The following is a 20460-nucleotide window of genomic DNA, read 5'->3' on the forward strand; positions in this document are numbered from 1 at the left end:
AAATGCAATCCGGTTTCTAAAAAAAAAAAAATCCCACTTCTTCCCCCTCCGCCTTCTCCTCACCTCTCCGCGCGCGCCACGGCCACACCATGCCCTTCTTCGCCACCGCCGCCGGCGCCTCCAAACCCTAAACCCTCCGCCGCAAGACCGCAACCAATGGCCTCTCTCCTCTCCTACTCCGATGCCTCCAAATCGCTCTCCATTAACTCCTCCGAGCTCTTCCTATCCTCCCTCGCCTCGCTCCCTTCGCTGGACGCCCACCCTATCCTCACTTCCGCCTCCACGCCGCTTCCGCCCGTCCCGGCCTCCGTGCCGCCTACCTCGCTCATTCCGGGCTCGCGCTTCCTCATCGACGCTTTCCGCCACGCTGGGGACTTCTCTGTCGCCTACTTCCTCTCGCACTTCCACTCAGACCACTACGGCGGCCTAGGACCGTCCTGGCGCCGCGGCCTCGTCTTTTGCTCCGCGCCCACCGCCCGCCTCGTCTCTTCCGTGCTCTCCGTGCCGCCGCAGCTTGTCGTCGCCCTCGATGTCGGTGTCCGTGTCACCGTCGATGGGTGGGACGTCACCGCCGTCGACGCCAATCACTGCCCTGGTGCCGTGCAGTTCCTCTTCTCCTCCCCTGGACCGAACGCCGAGAAGCATGTGCACACCGGTGACTTCCGTTATACGGAGTCTATGACGCACGATCCTAACTTGCTGGAGTTCGTCCGTGCTGACACTGTGTTTCTGGACACCACATACTGCAACCCCAAGTTCACATTCCCTTCCCAAGATGAGTCTGTGGATTATGTGGTGAATGCGATCAAGCGTGTGAAAGAGGAGAGTTCAGCGGCAGGAGAGCGCGTGCTATGTCTGATCGCGACCTATGGCGTGGGCAAAGAGAGGATTTTGCTGGAGGTTGCACGGCGCTGTGGGTGCTCAATCCATGTGGACAGCAGGAAGATGGAAATTTTGACAGTGTTAGGGTTTGGTGGGGAGAATGGAGTTTTTACTGAGGATGCAGCAGTGACAGATGTGCATGTTATTGGGTGGAATATCTTAGGGGAGACGTGGCCCTATTTCCGACCAAATTTTGTAAAGATGAAGGAGATCATGTTGGAGAGAGGGTACATGAAGGCTATCGGGTTTGTACCAACCGGGTGGATGTATGAAACCCAGAAGGAAGGTTTTGCTGTTAGGGTGAAAGAATCACTTGAGATCCATCTTGTTCCTTATAGTGAGCACTCGAGCTATGACGAGTTGCGAGACTATGTAAAGTTTTTGCACCCAAAGCGGGTGATCCCAACTGTTGGAGTCAATGCTGGAAAGCTTGATAGTAAGGAGGCAATTGCAATGCAGAAGCATTTTTCTGGGTTGGTAGATGAGACAGCAAACAAACAGGAGTTCTTGATGGCATTCCATCGTAGGTCAACAGATGCTAAATGCTCAATCCAGCATGATGGGGATGCTGCTGCTTTGTTACCAGCAATCACTTCTGCTTCTGAACAACTTGATACTTTGAAGGAGAATATTACAGAGGAAATGAAGAAAGAACTATCAGATTTCCTGCCCTCATGGGTCAGCGAGGAACAGATCATGGACCTGCTGATGAGCTCAGGTGGTGACGTTGTTAAAGCAGCATCTGATTTTTTTGAGCGGGAAAGAGATTTCTTTGAAGAAGCAAATGGTTCTTGTGGTGGGACACCCAAGTCAGAGAAAAACCATACTTCTGATCATGGGTCTTCTGCTGATGTAAGTAGTCAGCAAGAATGTCCTTTATTTTCACAGAAGCCTGCGGAAAACTCCCCAAAACTGGTAAATTTGACCCCTATGAGAATGAAACCAAATACCCCCAAAAAGGAAAAGAGGAGGGGTTCTGGCACTACAAACAAACCAAAAAAGAAAGGGCGACTAACTTCCTCAACAGAATCAGGTGGGCACAAGCAGTCCGCAATTACAAACTATTTTATTAGAGCTACAGCCACCACTTCTAAAAGTGGTACAGCTGATAAAGTATATGTGGAGGCACACCAAAATAATGTGGAAAGTGATGATCAGTTAACTGATATTGTAAAAACACAAGATCAGAGTGTAGACCAGCTTCTTCAGATTGTAGATGGTGGGATGTCCAGAGAATATGCAGTTTCTTTGCTTGAGAGGGCAAAAGGAGATGTAACTGTGGCACTTGATATATTTTACAGTTCAAGTGAGAACAACAATGTAATTGCTATTGATAAGAATATCGTGCTGCAGATTACGGAAAATGAAACTAAAGATAAATGTAGCAACACAGACCTGGCTTGTGATTCTTCTCAGGCCACTCCAAAGATGCCAAACTTACATGTACAAACTTCTTTATCACAAACAGATTCTATCAAGATATCACTGCCAGTTGAAAAGTATCTACCTATTGAGCATGGTTAGCTGCTTGTTCCTGATCATTTTACCATCTTGTTTGGTAGTCAGTCATGCCATGTATCTGGGTTTCTGCAGCTTGCTGGACAGCAGGACAACCTGCGCCCTACTTGCACTTGGCTCGCACTTTTGATCTGGTTCAAAAAGAAAAAGGAAAGATCAAAACTACGGCAATATTTTGCAACATGTTCAGGAGGTTTCTGAATGTTTACTTTTTTAATTGATCTATACATGTTGTTGGTCATCCACTGAATATGTTCATTACTGGGGGAAATGGTTAATGCCCTACCTTCTGGAATGCAGTTTGCTTGCCTTATCCCCTGATGATGTTCTACCTGCTGTCTATCTATGCACTAATAAAATTTCTCCTGACCATGAAAATATGGTAAGTACACAAATCACATACTTCATCTCTTTCCCAGATTTACTCTATGTTTAGCTACTTCTTTTTAAGGATCTCTTTGGACTGTGGGAATCTAGTAGGATTGGAGGGATAGAACATCCGATATCACTAACACCCCGTTTGGATGTAGATATTGAAGCCCAGAATTCGGAATTGGTTTTGGGTGCATCCAATATCTGCTGTTTGGATGAACTAGGAATTGACATTGGAAATATCCTCCAATATCGAGCGATATTGGGCACACCGCTGCCCCTTCTCCCACGATTTGGACCCCTTCCCCTCCGTATTCGGCTGAATCGCCCCCTCCCGCATCTCTTCGTCTCTCTGCCTACGCCATCCCGCCCCTGCACCCCTCCACTGGCAGGCCGGGCTGCTCTTCGCCGGCCGGGCGCGGCACGGCGCATCCCTGAGCCGACCCACCCCTCCGCCAGGGCGCCGCATCACAGGCGTGGTGCACGTCGCTTCGCCCATCGCTCTGCCCCTCAACCGGCAGGCTGAGCGGCGCTTCGCCAGCCGTGCGGCATGACGTGTCCCTGCGTCAGCCCACCCCTCTGCCGGCCCACCCCTTCGCTGGGGCGCCGCATCACAGGCGCGGTGTGCGGCGCTTCGCAGGCCGCGCGCCGCCCCGTCGCTCCGCCTCTCCACCGGTGGGCCGCACGGCGCGTCCCCACCCCGCTCCGCCCCTCCGCCCCTCTGCCGCATCCACCGCGCTGCCCCGCCACTCCTCTCTGCCGCGCGCCCCGTTGCTCGCCCGTGCCCCTCCGCCACCGAGTCAGAAACTCGACGGCCCCGAGCTCCTCCTACACAGGGGAGAAGAAGAGACGGCGATGGGCGAGTCCATCCGCTCGTAGGCTCACCTCCCGTGTGAGGAGGGGGCAGCGGCGTGAGAAGGAGCAGTGGAGACAAGAAGATGAGGATGGGTCAATTCCAATTTTGCATATGCACAACCAAACATGAATTGGTATTTGCGCCCAGTTGAATTCTGTGTAGCAATGTCATCTACATCCAAACGGTTGCTTTGGTATTGAACTCATTTCAATACATAGCCTGATTTGGTATTGAACTCAATTCAATGCCAAGCCTCCCAATGTCGACATCCAAATGGAGCCTAAATATGAGGTTTCCTAAGTAAAGTAGTACGTTCCAGATCCCACCATAATTTTATGATGAATAAACTGCATTTCAATACAGTTAAGTTGATTCTAATTTTTAGCTTATTAGTAAGTATTAGCAATACTTTTTCATGTGAATTGCTTCCCTTTAATCAGTGTTAATGAAAACATGCATGGAACCCCAAGCTGTGATACTTTCTAATATGCAGTATGCCGTTCTTAACTTCATGGCTTTCACATGTTTTTCAGCATGCTTTTTTTATGCCTTGTGATATGGCATGCCAATCTATCCTGCATGTTTGAGAAAAAAAAATGGTATTCCAACGCATTAATCTCATGTTTGTTATTGAAGCTAGGAACTGAACATTGGTGGGAGTCTTGTTGTAACTGCTCTGGAGGAATCATTAGGAACCAGCAGATCTAAAATACAAGAGATGTACAAAACTTACGGCGATCTTGGCAAGTACCAATTTCTTATGGGAAGAATTCTAGTGTAATCATTCATGGTTGTGTCTTTGCAAAGTAAAAACTAAAGACATATGAATGCATTTGCTAGGCTTATGGCAAAATCCAACAGCAGTGTGTACTTTAATTCACTAGTTGTTCCTGACTGAGTTTCTGTTATAGTAACAAGTATTAATAATGGATGAGTTGTAATTTTGTAGGTAATGTTGCCCAAGAATGCCGTCAGAATCAAACATTACTTGCTCCTCCTCGGCCTCTCTCGATTCGTGATGTATATTCCACACTTCGGAAACTAAGGTATTACTTACAAAGTAAAACTCTTTGTCTGCCGTCCTTTGTGATAGAACCCCGTGAGTAATTACTGAAGATTTAAGTCTCAATTGTTGCTACTTTGAATTCTCACTAATCTTTTCTAGATGATAATTACTAACTACAATGTCTGTGGTGTATTACAATGCAATTTCTGATGATTGTACTTCTAACTTTGTAACTTGATATGCAATCAGCTCACGGGCAAACCATCTTCTGATAGATTAGCATACAGCAATTTACATGATAAATAACAAACAGATCTCGTTAGTAGTATCTGCTCATTGTTGATATCATTTTTTTTTCCAAAAGTTTTCTTGTCCAAGTAATAAGAAAATCATTTAAATCTGCAAGATACCAGGTTTTGTTTGATGCTGTAAACTCAATCCTTTGCTTCGAAGAAAATAATAAGTCATATTTTGCATGATGTCGTTTGTTTTTATGGGATGCCGTGATAAAGGATTATCTTTTATTTTCCTTTATATCATAATTTTTTTTCGTTAGTGTAATATCAGGTAGTGGGAGTGCTGGAAGGAGAAAAATTCTTGTCTTGCATCTTATTCGGTCTTGTAGGGAAATGGAAATGAAATTTCTTGTCAGAACACTAGTAAGCCACCAACTCCTTTCTTCCTTGTAGCTTACAATTTTTATTCTGATGCTGTATTGCATGGAATCATTGCAGATTGTACATGGGTTCCGTGGTTTTGGTCTTAATTGCTTATATTTATCTCTCTCAATCTGAAGTTTTCAAGTATTGTTTTACCAGTGTACAATTTTCATGCATTTACAATATTTTGAAATTCTATACTGTATTCAGATATGGGGAGGGTTGGAGCTCAACTTTATTCTGCATTTTGCTGTTATATCCAGTGACATGCTTCTATGTCTGTTAAATTAGTTGTAATTCATTGTTCAGTCGATCCCTCCTTGGGATTTAGTATATAGTAGCTGATACATGTTACCAAACTGTGTCCTAACTTCTAATAACCTCCACTACTTTTTTTTTGTGTGTGTCTATGTTTGCCTAATAGGTTCGTAACTTGCGTATTGGGGCTATGATGAAGACAATATTACCTGCGCTTGCACATGCTGTTGTTTTTGATAGAAAGTGTGCAGGAGATCCTTTGGTGTCCTTGGAAGCCATAAAAACACAACCACAGGTTTGTATGAACATGAATTTTCTTTTGTGCAAATTATATGTCGGGAGGGCTTCAGCTTGTTCATAACCCAACCGGACCCATAAGGTTAGCAAAGGTGGCTTGGAATGGCACGCACAGGCATATCTTCAAATTTTCTTATAAATCACTCTACAACAGCCAATTTTGTAGTTTTATGCCTTTTTTTTTCTCGAAAGTGCAGGAGAGCTGCACATCAATATATTAAGAAGAAAAGAGGGTAAGAACCCCAGGTGGTACAGTTAAGGGCCTGTACCATACCCATACAAAGAACCCCTGAATGCTATTACATAAAACACAAAAAGATGGGACCTGACCAACAAGAGCTAAGAACTAGCACTTAGCCCACCGGAGGTCCTAGGGTGAGGAGATGTGACACTCCTCGAGCCCCAGTGAAGGACCACTGGTGCAACTCTTCCTTGATGACAGAAACAACACAAGAAACATTGGGTGAAAGCCCATCGAAGACGCAGCGGTTGCGGTGCTTCCAGATGGTCCACACTCCCAAGACAAAGATGGAGTCCAAGCCTTTCCTAACCAGCCCATCCACTCTAGAGCTAGCAGCCATCCACCATTCAAAGAAGGAAAGATCGTTCTGTGGAGCCAAGGTTTGCAGGTTGAACATTTGCAATACAGCAAACCAGACCTGACGGGAGAAAACACACGCCACCAGCAGGTGGTCAGCCGTTTCCTCAACCTGATCACAAGGAGGGCAGGCTGCCGAGTGGGGGGAGACCTTTTCTGGCAAGGCGATCAGCTGTCCAAATTCTGTTTAGAGCAGCCGTCCATAAAAAGAATTTGCACTTGCCTGGTGCCCAGCTCTTCCAGATTTGCTTCCAAGGGCCAAATCTGGTAGCCCCAATGGATAGAGCATCGTAAGCTGATTTAGTAGTATACTGACCTGAAGCAGAAAACTGCCACGCATGCACATCTTCCACTTCTGTTTGCAAGGAAAAATTAGATAGGACCTCCCATAATTCAAGGTATTCAGCTAGGACTTCTAGTGTGAGCGCCCCTTTTATGTCAATAATCCATCGTGCATCAGTTAAGGCGTCAAACACCAATCTTTTCCGAGCTCTTGGGCTATCGCACCAAACAGATGAGGTACCAGCTGGTCCAACCTTAGCCCATGCAGCCATCTATCCGACCAAAAAAGGGTATTTTTTCCATTTCCTACTTCAGAAACAATGGCCGCTGAGAAAAATGCCTTGACCTTCTTTGGAGCATGGACAGGGAAGAAGTTCCAAACCTTGTCAGGTTCTGTTTTCTGCAACCAAAGCCATTATGCCTTTATTTATTTATCTTTCTACAATCAGTCCATATCCATAGAGCGTATATGAAGGCTCCTTCTCTGATTTACTACAGTGCTTAGGGAAGTAGTCTTGATTGTGTCCCTTGCTAGAAAATTTCTTTCTAAAGAAAGAGGAATTTGGAACACTATATTAGACCACAACGCTTGAATTCTAAAAGCTTAACTTTTTCTTTTGTTCTTATGTTTCTTTTAACCTCAAGAGCAGCGTCCACTCTCTATTTCAGCACGTCTAATTATATTTTGTTCTATAACACATATTGTTCTGAACCAAATTTTTATATTTGTACCTTCTGTTTTTGCGCAGAATCTTTCAACTGAAGTCGCCGAGGCATACAATGTCATTCCTAATCTGGTAAGTGACCGAACCAATGGCTTGTGTCACATACTCATACAGTCATGGTACAAATTTCCTAGCTTTGGTTGCATCCTAACTGTTCACATTCCTGGAAATTAGACTCCTTGTACATGAAACTTTGTGGATTTACCTAAGCCGTAGGCTTTATTACACAACTATCTCTATACAGTAAGGTCAGTACAAACTGTAATATAATAATCTCTCAAAGTAATATAATAATCTCTCAAAGTCTACTTTGTCATTGTACATTGGTCCTTTTAAAAGGTATAAATGCCTGAGGTTTCATATCAAAAGGCATTTTGCCTTTAACAAAGAATGGTTTGCTCCAATCCAACAGTAAGGATGGCTGTTAGTCTATTTGTAAAATAAATGGCACAGATGGTAGCTAGGATGCTTTACAAAGGTGATAAAAATGGGTAACATTGTGAAATATATCTGTCAAATAATGATAGTTAAACTCAACTCAGAACTGAAATAGGATGATTCTTGCTTCAAGAGAGAGTTTTCTTCTTCTGACGATGATACAATATTTGTCAGGATTTGCTCATTCCTTCTCTTCTGAGAGAAGGCACTGCATTTTCAGCTTCATCGTTGGCAATGGTGCCTGGCACACCTATTCCACCTATGCTTGCAAGGTATGTACATGTCTGAATGAGTGAATTGTATTTCTGTTTTTAATGTTAACTATTTGTTTGTTATGGCCAGTGGGTTGGCCTTGCCTTTGGGGTCCACCAGCAAGGCCCTAAAGGATAGGGGGTACTGTTCACGCGGTTACTGTAGCGCGTGAATAGTACTATGGATTAAGTTAGTTAGTTTGTTGGCTCTTCCAGGATTAGATTGAGTTGTTAGTTTGTTAGGGTTATCTGTTAGTCTGGGTGGCTACAAATATCTAGTCACATCATCAATTGTAATCAAGCAAGAAGAACCCTAAAAGTAGTCAGAGCCTCTGGCGGGAGGGCAACGAACAGGTTCTTCGTGCTATCCCTAGTTCTACCATATCATTGTTACTTTGCTGTTTTTCAGAATTACTAATGGGCTGACTCAAGCATTGAAAGCTTTTAGTGGCAAATCATTTACGTGTGAGTACAAGTACGTCCATTGCTCTCTTCCTCTCTTAAGATACTGTTCTAAACATAGCTACTTAAATAACCATATGGTTGTTTTAACATGAAATTAATTTATGAATTACTTAGTACAACCCCTGTGCATCCAGTTGTACCATGGTTCAGACAGGTTTGCATGCAGTATCTTAATACTGTAGCTTAAACCTGCCCAAGAGTTTTCTATCACTCTGGAGGAGAATTTCAAATTCTTCACAGCTTAGAAGAATCAATACTGAAAATAACTCCTCCATCTTTAAGCTAAGCATAACTAATGTCAATATTTGAAGGATCATAAAAACTCTGGAGTGCATAGGAAGCAAGTTGGGACTTGGTAGTGAATATGTCCCTACTTTTTGACCTTTGTTGAGCTTGTATAGTTTATATGATCAGACATTTGCAAATATGAAGTTTAGGTTTATATTGACCAGAAGTAGTTACATGCCTAACCATTCACCATGGCACATGCTCGGAATACCAGATATTGAAAACACTAACTCTGGATAGAAAAACTTTAGAATTTTCTTATCAATGTTACTTCCAGGTATGATGGTCAGCGTGCCCAGATTCATAGATTATTTGATGGATCCGTGCGAATATTTTCAAGGCAAATGAAAGAATCAACTCCCAGATTTCCTGACGTGGTGAACATGATTACGGAGTTGTGCAGGCCCGAAGTGTCTAGCTTCATACTGGATGCTGAGGTCAGTTTGAATCACATGGGGGTTGTCATCTTTTTTTTTTCATGATATCACACTTCGTTACCCTCAAACTATTTATTTATATATTTGTGCAAATTAAGGTGGTGGGAATCGATAGGAAGAAAGGAAACAGGTTGATGTCATTCCAAGAGCTATCTTCAAGAGAAAGAGGAAACAAGCACTCCTCAATTGCAATCGATAACATAAAGGTGATTATGCAATTTACTAAGCACATTGCTGCTTTGGGCCGTCAGTATTGTCTTGTGTTGTATTTTTATGTGACTAGTGCCAATAAGTTTTAGAAGTTTGAGGCATAAATTTCTCTAATTAATCATTTATGGTTCACAGCTTGAACTGAACAAATCATATTCCCATCCCAAGTTCTGAACTCCCTAGTGTCCTAGTTATCTTCAATGATTCATATATCGCTACAAATAGTCGAGGTTTTTTGGTGTTCTTGCCCCTGCTTTTAAGTGGATTTGTGGTTTGGCCCTGTTTTGTTTTTTTACTTTGTGATTTTGCCCTTTAATTTTCACAAATCAATGCGATTTTGCCCTTGGTCTTTGCGTATTTGCCCCTGTTTTGACCGTTGACTAGGGGTAAAATCGCATTGACTTGTGAATAGTAAAGGGCAAAATCACAAAGTTAAAAAATTGAGGGCAAAATCACAATTACACCTCAAACTAGGGGCAAGAACACAAATACGGCATGTAGCAGATTTGGCAGTAGATGGTTTTTTTTCCTCGAACATGCAGGTGAAAAGAAGGGGGTAAAGAGCCCCTACAAAGCCAAAAAAAACACTTTACGGTGTGTAGCGTGTTTCAATTCTGCTTAGCACAGAACTTATATAGTACTTGTTCAATCCGAATACATATAGCCAATAAGTATCTAGTAGGAGTATGGAGCATTTTTATCCACGTGGTAATGTATTGACCTCTCTGCAGGTTGACATTTGTGTGTTTGTTTTTGACATCATGTTCTGCGATGGAGAGAGGTAACATTAATGAGCACTTTTGAATTCTTTCTTTCTGTGAAAATTCCAGAATGAACTTATTTCTAAGAAATGAACCTTCTTAAAAATTCTAAGTACAGGACCTCTGTTATTCAATCACTTTATTCTCATGGCCCTACCCCTGCTGTTATTTGGATTTAGTTTTACTGTACCACATTTCAACCACGTCTTACATACTTAGTTCGCTGATGATGTCAAGCTACATACTCTTTTCCGAATCCATAGAATATGAATGGTTCAAGTTTATGTTACCAACTGGGTTATGTAGCACGATATTCCTGATGGATAAGGGGGAGATATAAAGTACGATTTCCACTTAGGGTGCAGTCACTTTTGGTTGGCCACCAAATCATGGTGAACTATTTGATATCACTTAGATTACCTATGTGTTAACTGTCGAACTTAGATTCATTCTGTGTTAACAGGAAACAAACTTATTATTTTTGTTGAGGAATTGAAAGTTGAAAGACAAATGCTACCAGTCACAACAATATTATTGTTTTTGTTTGTTCATACATAAGTTTGAGGTTGAAATTTCAAAGGGTACTAGCAGTAATCAATCGTTTATGCAGTAGATCATCATTTTTCTTGTGTGTTTAAATTGGAAAGTAATTTCGTAATTGCACTTAAGGAGGTGTTTGCACCTGACACACTGCCATGGATATGTCCACCAAAAGCTATACAAAGGCAGTTGAATATTACTTGCTGCCATGCAGATCATTATTGTCTTATTCAAAATATGAGGGGTTTTACATTGTTTCCCCCCTTGCAGGCTACTGGATTGTCCTCTTCGGCAAAGAAGAAAGTGTATGTTTTAGTATTAGAGAAATTACACAGTTGAGTAAAAGTATCGATGGGTGCCATTAAACTTTTTCCTGTTTTTTCCCTTTCATTGTAGACATTCACACCTTGTTCCAGGAGAAGCCAGGATATTTCGAGTTAGCTCAGCAGCTAACCGTAAGTTCCATCCTTAAATTGCACTTCCCATTTCATGTATGCATTGTTATTTTGAACATTATTTTGTGACTGTGACAATATGGGCTTACCTTCTCAGCTTCTCTATCTTAATGTACCACTTCTTTCCTTTTTTTCTGCCTATCAAGACATTGTGGGATGCCTAGGTATATGACCCTCTCCTTTTCTTGTGTTTGACTTTTTGCCGTCATTGACACTACTCAAATTAAAATATATGCTGTGTAGCTTTACGTTATAACATCTCAACATGTCTACTTTGCAAGTTAGAATACATATCCTAAAAATGCTACTGTAATAACCTATATGTTTCTGCCAAATGCCTGCTTGGTTAATGGATGAACATTACCATTCACATCAACCCTCCAGCCTCAAGTTCAAAGCGTATATGATTTGCTCTAGGATAACCTGCACCTTCTAATTGTTGGGAACCGAAGGTTCTAGCTCCCGAACAGAAAACAGAAAAGGTAAAATGCTCAACAAATCAACCTTATATGCACTATCAAAATCTTAAAAAATCATCCCGGTTAGAGTAAAAGACGGGGGTATTTATACCCCCTACCTTTGTTACATAGTCTCGGAAATGCCCCTACCTACCCGGAATATCTGTAGGATATTCTGGTTTTCTGGTCATTTCCATATGTTGGAGTGTACAATTTGCTCACTACAAAGTGATCACGCTTCTCATGTGACTTCGAAGGTTCCATGAGACCTTCGGCCTTCTGTTACACGCACGCCTCTATCTTTCGTTCCGCTGCTGAGGTCTCGGCGTCGTCGAAGGTTGTGCTGATGCTTCCTTCGTCGTCCGGAAGTCGCCCTCGACCTTCGATGTGCTCACCACGGGTCCAAGCAGCTGATCTACCCTCGCGCGAAGGTCATGAGAGAAGCTTCAATCATCATAGAAGGGGCTAATCCTGCAAGACAAATGAAAGCTCGTGGAGCGTTTTTAAACCATCCGAAGGTTCCTACCTCGATGCTTGTGCACTTCGTCTTTCAGCGTAACCTCCGGCGAGACCATCTCGGATGTGGCGATCCCCAACACTAATTGACATTGCCATGAACTTCCACAACCTTACTTTGTTTATTAACTGTACACTGTACATGGATGCTTGTAACTGCACATGAATAAATCAATTTCTACTATGTAGGTAGAAGCCAGCGAAGCGTCGCCAGACAACTCTAGCACTTTGGATAGAATGAACACATTTTTCAGAAAGGCATGCGAGTCTTCTTGTGAGGGTATAATGTTGAAGACTTTGGATGTTGATGCTGGATACTCTGCTTCCAAACGCTGCGATTCATGGTTAAAGGTGCAAACATATTTCACTAAGGAAGAAATGTTCGACATCTTTTGTGTTTCCTGAAGTATACGCCCTCATTGTTTGCAGGTCAAGCGTGACTATGTGGAAGGCTTAGGTGATAGCCTTGACTTAGTTCCAATCGGTGCATGGTATGGAAATGGACGGAAAGCTGGATGGTAGGATTAGCTCCAGTGGGTTCTCTTTTTTTATATTTTTATTATTTTACCGAACAATACTGACATAATGTGTACAAATTGGTCTGTACAGGTACAGTCCTTTTCTTATGGCATGCTACAACCCTGAAACTGAAGAATTCCAAAGTGTATGCCGTGTAATGTCTGGGTTCTCAGATGAGTTCTATAAAGAGGTACGGCTGCATTGGTGCCTGGATGTTTCGACGGAGCACTTGTTCCTAGTACCATTACATCTTTAATAAGATGACCGGCGTTTGGCTTCATGCTTGATTTGAGGAGCTGATCCATCCAATCTGTTCGTTTTCTTTCCAATGGTTTTGGTATTATGTGGAAGCTTATATAACACCAATCGTGCGGGAATGATCTTAAAAGTGAAGGTTAAGAACTCATATGATCATCAATGAAAATTAGCGAACCTTTGTATGATGCAATTTCCATACATTGTGAATATGTAGTTTTCTGTACCTGCTTTATCTATTATCTCCATATTCAATGGCAGCTGAAAGAAGATACTATCTAATATCTATGTGACATGAGTGGTTTATTGTTTTATTATACTTCGAACTCAATGTAAATCATACACAGTGTAAGAGTCCTCTATATTTGTAGAAGCACCTTGTATTATGCTTTTGATATTTGGTATTTATAATCTACAGATGAAGGAGTTTTATTCTGAGGAAAGGATACTGCCCAAGAAGCCTGTTTACTACAAGACAGATGAGCAACCAGAGGTGTGGTTCACCACAGAACAAGTTTGGGAGATCCGAGGGGCAGGTAACCTGTAAACCCTCCTACGAACATTTCCACTTGCAGTGTGTATCATAGGCTGCTACCTATACTAATACCACGTAGGCTACACTTATCATGGAGCAATGTATCATGGCCAGCAGTGTGTTTATCCTCCCTTTTTCCCTTTCAGATCTCACCCTATCCCCTGTTCACCATGCGGCCATTGGGCTTGTCCACCCGTCGCGTGGCATCTCAGTGAGGATGCCGAGGTACATCCGCTCGGTTCCAGATCGGAGCCCAGAGGATTGCAGCACGGCCACTGATATTGCCACTATGTTCAAAGCTCAGACCCGGAAGATGGATGTCAGCAGCGAGGGCCAGGAGATGCAAGCGAGCGGATCAGGTCGGCCCATTGCCCCATCCTAGCTTTTCTTTTGTTCACCAATTTTGTATACAAAATGAACTACCGGTGAACCACACAACTGGTGAAATGGTGAAGTTTCACCACTGATCCCCCCTGGCTTTCAAAATGCCCATCTTTTTGTACAGAAATAGAATAGTTGGAAGCAAAAGCAAAGATCTTCTTTCTCATGTTTTCTAGCTGCTAGCATGTAAATTACCTCTAGATAGCAGCTTTTTAGTTTTTACTAGAACAATCAGCAGCCGATGGATCGTCAGGATTCCGTTTCGTTTGGTCTTTGTCTAGCACTGCAAGTCTCTCCGTAAAGATTGGGCGGAATCGTGGTAGGTGCCTCCGACAAAACGAGGACCTCGTTGTGCATGCCGATATTCTTTGCTCCTTCACTATCGTACAAACAGTATGACGCGGCTACCACACTTTTTAAGAATCACTTCTTCTATAATGACCATAATTAGCAGTTCTATAATAAGTAGTGCCTGCACAAGCACTAGTTAAACTCATGCCCCGGGCAAGTCTGCCCCAGACAATGATCGCTTCCTTTGGTTGCTTGCTTGCTTCACATGAAAGCATAAAAAGGCGTCAATTTTCCAACTCAGTTTTGAGGGACTTGACAGCTTCTCATCAGAAAAGCTAGGTCAACGAGCACAGGGAAAAGCTTGTTGCTGGGACAGCAAACAACACCAACTGGCCCAACTTGTGCACGGCAGGGTAAAAAGAAAATACGCGAAGGACGGACGAGTCAAAGCAACAGGGTCTCTCCAATTGGAGACGCATAGTCTTCCCCCGTTCCTTTGCGTGCCTGAATTTTTTAAAGAGTTTCGTATACAAAATGTCACCAGTCCTAGCTAGCTCTCATCAGCTTCCATGATACCTTGACGCGTTTGCACTCTCGTCTAACATAATCAAGTGCCACAAAACCAAAGTGTGAAAGCACGAGCTTCTCAGAAGTGCACCAGCTCTCAATTTTTTTTATATAGATGTATGCCCTTTGATCTTTAGACGACTGCATGACTTGTTATACATGTGATATGTCATGACAAAATTTCACAAAAAAAATGTCGTGACAAAAAGTACCATTGACTCAGCGCAAGGTGTTCAAGGTTGACAAGTTTCTTTTCAAGAAAACCAGCTGCTGACGAGCGAATGATGCCACGATGTGACACGGTACATACACAACAGTTCCTAGGAGCTAGGACTAGGTACAAGCCAGTAGCCCCCTTGGCCATCTTCTTTTCGTGCGGAAGCTTTAGGACCATCTCACTCTACTCTACCATCTGGTTTGCTACCTACAGACTACAGAGTCCAACAAGGCTGTAATAAACCCACCGTTTCGCCGCTGATCTGACCTGATCTGCTGGCCATCACCTCCGATCGCTTGGAAAAAAAAGTTGACGTGACGGGCAGGTCATCCGGCTTCGATGGCCTTCCTTGAGACGCCTCTCCGGCTCTCCCTCTTTCTTCCAGCACGGCGTCGGCCAGCCAGTCAGGCGGCGGCATGATCGCAGCCGGGGAATCGTCAACCCGCTTTCCCTCTTGAGCCTGCAGATAAAGGGCAAAGCTGACAGCCCCAGGTCGGCCGGACTGGCCGCTGGCCGGAGGCCGGGTCTCTCTCAGCAGCCCGCAGGCACTAGCAGCTGTCGCCGGCCGCGGCCCGCCGCCCCGCCCGCCGGCCGGGCCCCTTTCTTCTCCCCCTCCATCTCGTCCCGTCCGATCGTCCCGTTTCGTCGCCGCTCACTCGCTCCGGTTGTTTCACAGGCCCACCCGCCCTGGCAGCTGATGACAATCATGGAGCTGCCTTTCCCCGCGCCGTGTCTCTCTTGCGAAGAAAGCAGGCCGCAGCTTTCGCCGCTGCCACCTTTCTTCCTTTCTTTCTTTTCCCGGGCGAGTGAGTGACGAACGATGAGTGGTCGCCTGTCCATCCCGTTCCATCCGTGCCCCGCTGCGCCACCTGCGCGAGGCCGACACGGCGAGCCTGCGAGCGAGGCGGAAAAGATACGGCGTACGGCGTCGTCGACGACGACGTACGGCCGCGGACAGATACGTCGGTGCTGCACGTACGGGTAGGAGTACGGAAGGCACTGATGGGGAATGTGTGTACGGTTGGTGAAGAGGGAGCACAAGGTTTTGGACATTTCGACTAGCCATAAACCATAGGCCTCCATAGCCTAGGCGACCTTTGCAACGACGGGCAACTGATTCCCGAAGCTGGAAAACCTTTGGAAATTCCTGGGCGAAACCAAACTTTGACTGTCCTTTAGAATCCGTACGTTGGCGAGATCGGCGACGGGTTGCTTACTTCAGGCGCACGAGATCGATCTCTTCCGCTGCTTTTACCCGCTGGGTCTGGCCGGGGAACGCAGGTGCCGGAGGAAGATTTTGGTCCGTGCCCGGTGGCCATTGCGTCCGTGAGCAAAGCTGCCAGTCAGGTCCCTGCCATCTTGTAACTGTCCTTGCACTGCAGGGTTTCGATTTGGAATATATGCTCCGGAGACTGGAGCAGATCAGATTCGAGATCAGACGCACGCACGCGTGAACAGCAAGTACGTGCGTGATTTTACAGCAGCGGGGTCGAAAGGAAAGGAAAGGAAAGGAAGACTGGAAGAGTCGCTGGGTCAGGGGGGCCAGGGGCCATGCCGCTGAACACCGCTCGGGAGATTGATGCGTGCGAGCAGAAGCGTTGACCTTGCCCTCGCAGCTAGGCCTACGTTAGGTGAAGGCCGATGGCCGATGGTTAGCACATCACACGCCACCACTCCACCAGGGAAGAATATGCATGCACAGCATGGCAGCCGCGCAGAAGCTGACAAGCGCCAGGGAGAAAGATAGAGCCGATCAGGAAGATAGAGCTTTACCTTGTCCCTGAAGAACTAACTCATAGGGTGGTAGGGTACTAGGGTAGTCCACGCCCAAGCAGCAGCCAAGCAGGCTAGCCAGGCTGCTAGCAGCTCGAAAACGCAGGCGGATCATTACCTAGTACTGCAACAGACCAGTTCCAGTGAGAAGCTGACGCCGACGCTGTCGATCCGTGCAAGTGCCGTGCGTGCCTGACCGCCTGGTAGTTTCCCTTCAGGATAAGAGGAGCTAGGCAGCCCTGGCCGGGCCTCCGTCCATCCCTTTCCTTCCCGTCAGATGCTCCAAAGCGGCGCTGGAATATTCACGGCCGGCTAGGCGACAAGCGCAAGCGGCGCGCGAGGGGGCCGGGGATTATTATTATCTCGGTGCCCGGGAGATCGGCCGGGGGAGGAGGGGGTTGACGCCTGACGCCCCGAGAGCGACGGCGCAGCGGACAGGATGATCACCGGCGAGGCCAGGGGCCAGGCCACCACCACTTGGCTTTCCCGTCGCCTCCGTTCAGACTTCCGGACGGTGCGATCGCGAACAAATTTGGCTAGTTTCAGCCCGAAGTCAGAGCGCTGTCGTCCTCCTGCAGCCTCGAGGAGGACTGGTTCGTTCAAGAGCTTTCGCTTCCTTTCTTTTTCAAGGAACCTAGCTTTTTCCAGCGTTTTTCGATGAACGGTAAAGAAAAGCTCATCCACAGATTTGATTTCCACTGGTACGCTACGAGCAAGTACCAGTGCCAGTGCTGAGAAATGCAGCGTACACAAGCGCATCAGATTTTGCAGGGAATACTGGAGCGAAAAAAAGACCCAAATAAAAAGTGGCCTAAATGTCTTTGCTAGCCACACCTGAGCCCTGTGATCTGCAGTCTGCAGGTGGTTGCTGCGCGTCCCGCCCGCCCCCCCATGCGTTTTGCGAAAGTGCACGTCCTTTTCTGACAGCTTCGTCACACTCGGGGGGGGATAGGATGCGGATGCAGCTAGGATGTGTTCGCCTTTTGTTTCCTTTTATCCCTTTTTAGGTTGGTAGGGACGGCGACATGCAAGGAGAGAGCACGAACACCGCACGCTTGACTCCCGCACTCTCAGATCGACTAGCAGCAGCCACCACGGTGTGCTCCCCTCCCAATTGATTCCATCCTCGCCTCTCTTGCATCTGCTCCGATCCGTCCCTTGTGAAAGTTTTATTTAGGATCGATCAGCTGAGGAGGAGGCAAAGGCAGAGCCTGAACGAAAGCTACGGCGCACCGTACCGTTACAGCGTTGGTCTGGGCTAACAGGTTTGCAGCTTTTTTAACCCTGGGAAAAGGGACGGTTACGTATCTGCTGTCTAGGTGGCGATTGGAGCCCGGCAACTCGGTCTTGTCAGCGTTTCTTCCAGAGTGTCCGATGCATTTGTCTCGACTTACGGTCTTGCGTAAAGTTTTGTGCTTTTGCCCGTTTCGGTTTTACATCACATGCATATCTATCTCTATCCTACCACATAACTCTCCACCTGTTCATTTGACCCTGCCTAGCTAGCTAGCCAGCAGCTAGCAGGTGGGCAAAAAAGCAGGGAGTTAGCATTCCATTTAATTAATTTGAGGGTGTGGAGAGCTTAATTAACATTGATGCGAGGAAAAGGAGCTAGGTGAAACGAGGCTACTGATAACTGATTCTACAAGAGTCAAAACCTGGTAATAAGAGTCAGGGCACACTATTGACGGATGGCACATGCATGTATCTACACGCAGAAGCCAGACGGCACAAGTTTCCCGCACAAGTCAGGATGATACTGGTGACACAAAGTTGCCAGTTAATTTCAATGATGTCTCCATGCATGCTTGACACCGTACGTATGCATGGCCCTGTGGTCACCAGTAGCACCACTACTTTGACACAGTACTACGTATTTTACTCGTCAGTGCAACTGTACAGGCACGGTTTCTACAACTACGGCGGGCTAGAAAAGGCTTTCACACCGTACAATACAGCCATGCTACTTCCGACCATCAAAAGGCCACCGACCTTGAGTTTTCTTTATAGGCACCCTTGACTAAACAATCCCTTGGCCGGGATCATGCCAATCAGAGCGAACGCTTTGCACTTTCTTTACACAATCTCCTCCTGGATCGACCAGATAAGGATCATGATCGGTCTCGCCCTATGCATCGGCCCACAGTCAGCCGTCCTGCGCGCCTTTACGCCCATGTCCGTTGCCCGTGACGCGCGACGTGACGCCGCGAGTGGCCAATGCATCCCGCACCCATGATCCATCGGTGGGAGGCGCCTGGCCGGCTGGCCGTGCGTGCGTGGTGTGACTGATGAGATGGTTGCGAGACCGTGGCCGGCCACTGGCGCCTGCGTCACCGGCCAGCCGGAGACCGGGCAAGCCACGGGCCACGGCCAGGCCCGCCAGCTCGAACCTTCCCTTGAGCGGAGCCACGCGGCCGGGCACGTACTGGCCTGGCGCCGCGCGGAGCAGCAGGGGCTCGCGGAATCCAGGAGAAAAAAATATCGGGGTCGCCCCCGGCCGTATCCACCCGTCAATCCATATCGCGTCCGGTCTGGGGCTTCCCAGTCCCGACGCAAAAGATATAGTATGAGCCTTGCATATATTTAAATATATTTCTAAATATATATATATAAAATAATGGCACGATGATTGGTTGTGTCATTGTGTGTGGCAAGGATGTCATGTACATGTACTATGCTCCTGGTGTAGCGGTTTTTTTATTGGGAGATTAGCATTCGCGTGAAATGTGTGTCCGGTTGCATCCTTGCGGTCCACGACAAAGGAAAGAGATGAGGAAACGTACTCGGTGTCGACACCAAAAACAAAAAAAAAAAACGGGGCTCTTGTACGGTGCTGAGTCCTTTTGACGACGAACGACGATCGAGTGAGGACTGCGCCGGCCGGTATAATTGGTGCTTGTTACGGGTGGGGCTAATCGCGTGCGTGCATGGCAAGGAAGCTTCTTTGAAGCTGACAGGAGCTAGCTAGACGGTCACTTCTTCGATCTCTTCGCGGCACAAGTGTCAAAACACCCCTGCGATAAACAATGGGGAGGGCATGCCTAAATGTGGCTACTTTATCCAACGTTAACAATCCCAACGCCCATGTGCTCCGTGGGGGACAATCATCGAGACGTGACAAAGATCAAGTGCTGGAACCAGTCGGAAAAGTACTATTAATCAAATGCAACGTGGTTTGGTATATATGTAAACAGGGAGGATGGTCAGGGAATCCAACCCAATCATCCTCCCCAAAGAGCTTGCTTCCGTCCACACGCCTCGTTACGTTTTCTGCCCGCGCCGCCGGTGATTGGCGCCGGCCGATCGACCTCGCGCGCGGCCTATTCTGATCGACCGAATCCAACGGGGACGGCCGGTGCGAGGACCCGGTCCGCGCGCGCGGCGCTGGTGCTACCCTTTGCCCATTCGCCCGTGCATGCACGCGAGCCTCATGCGCTGGTCCATGCCCGCCGGTGCCGCGAGCGCGCGCACCAACCCCCCGTCCCGGCCGGCTCCGTCGCCGCCTCGCCGGCCGCCGCCGTCATCGCGCGCGATCATGACGAGGAGAGCCTGACCAAGCCACTCAGGTCGCGAGCACGTAGAGCCCACACGCAAGGCGCGGGGTATTAAATCTAGATGGCGATTTGACAGTCGCCGAGGTGACAGGCCGA

At 46.4% G+C, this 20460-nt stretch overlaps 1 protein-coding gene across 3 annotated transcripts; it reads left to right on the top strand.

Moving 5' to 3' along the window:
- Positions 1 to 24: 24 nt before the first annotated feature.
- On the top strand, positions 25 to 14300 carry LOC112892167 (DNA ligase 6). Of its 3 annotated transcripts, XM_025959272.1 has the most exons (20): positions 25 to 2401; positions 2476 to 2593; positions 2701 to 2782; positions 4269 to 4371; positions 4578 to 4674; positions 5191 to 5293; positions 5718 to 5846; positions 7478 to 7525; positions 8066 to 8163; positions 8552 to 8617; positions 9173 to 9332; positions 9431 to 9538; positions 10274 to 10323; positions 11114 to 11148; positions 11240 to 11298; positions 12462 to 12623; positions 12702 to 12790; positions 12882 to 12981; positions 13465 to 13582; positions 13728 to 14300. In XM_025959272.1, exons 1-20 carry the CDS (start codon positions 157 to 159, stop codon positions 13961 to 13963), a joined length of 4206 nt encoding a protein of 1401 aa, XP_025815057.1. In that variant the 5' UTR covers positions 25 to 156; the 3' UTR covers positions 13964 to 14300. The 3 variants fall into 3 exon arrangements, 2 of the variants coding, with proteins under 2 accessions (XP_025815057.1, XP_025815058.1); XR_003228673.1 differs by lacking the exon at positions 13728 to 14300 and having other exon boundaries at positions 12466 to 12623; positions 13465 to 13530; XM_025959273.1 differs by lacking the exon at positions 8552 to 8617.
- The last annotated feature ends 6160 nt before the right edge of the window (positions 14301 to 20460 follow it).

Source organism: Panicum hallii, chromosome 5 (genome assembly GCF_002211085.1).
Source record: "Panicum hallii strain FIL2 chromosome 5, PHallii_v3.1, whole genome shotgun sequence".
NCBI classification, from domain to species: domain Eukaryota; kingdom Viridiplantae; phylum Streptophyta; class Magnoliopsida; order Poales; family Poaceae; genus Panicum; species Panicum hallii.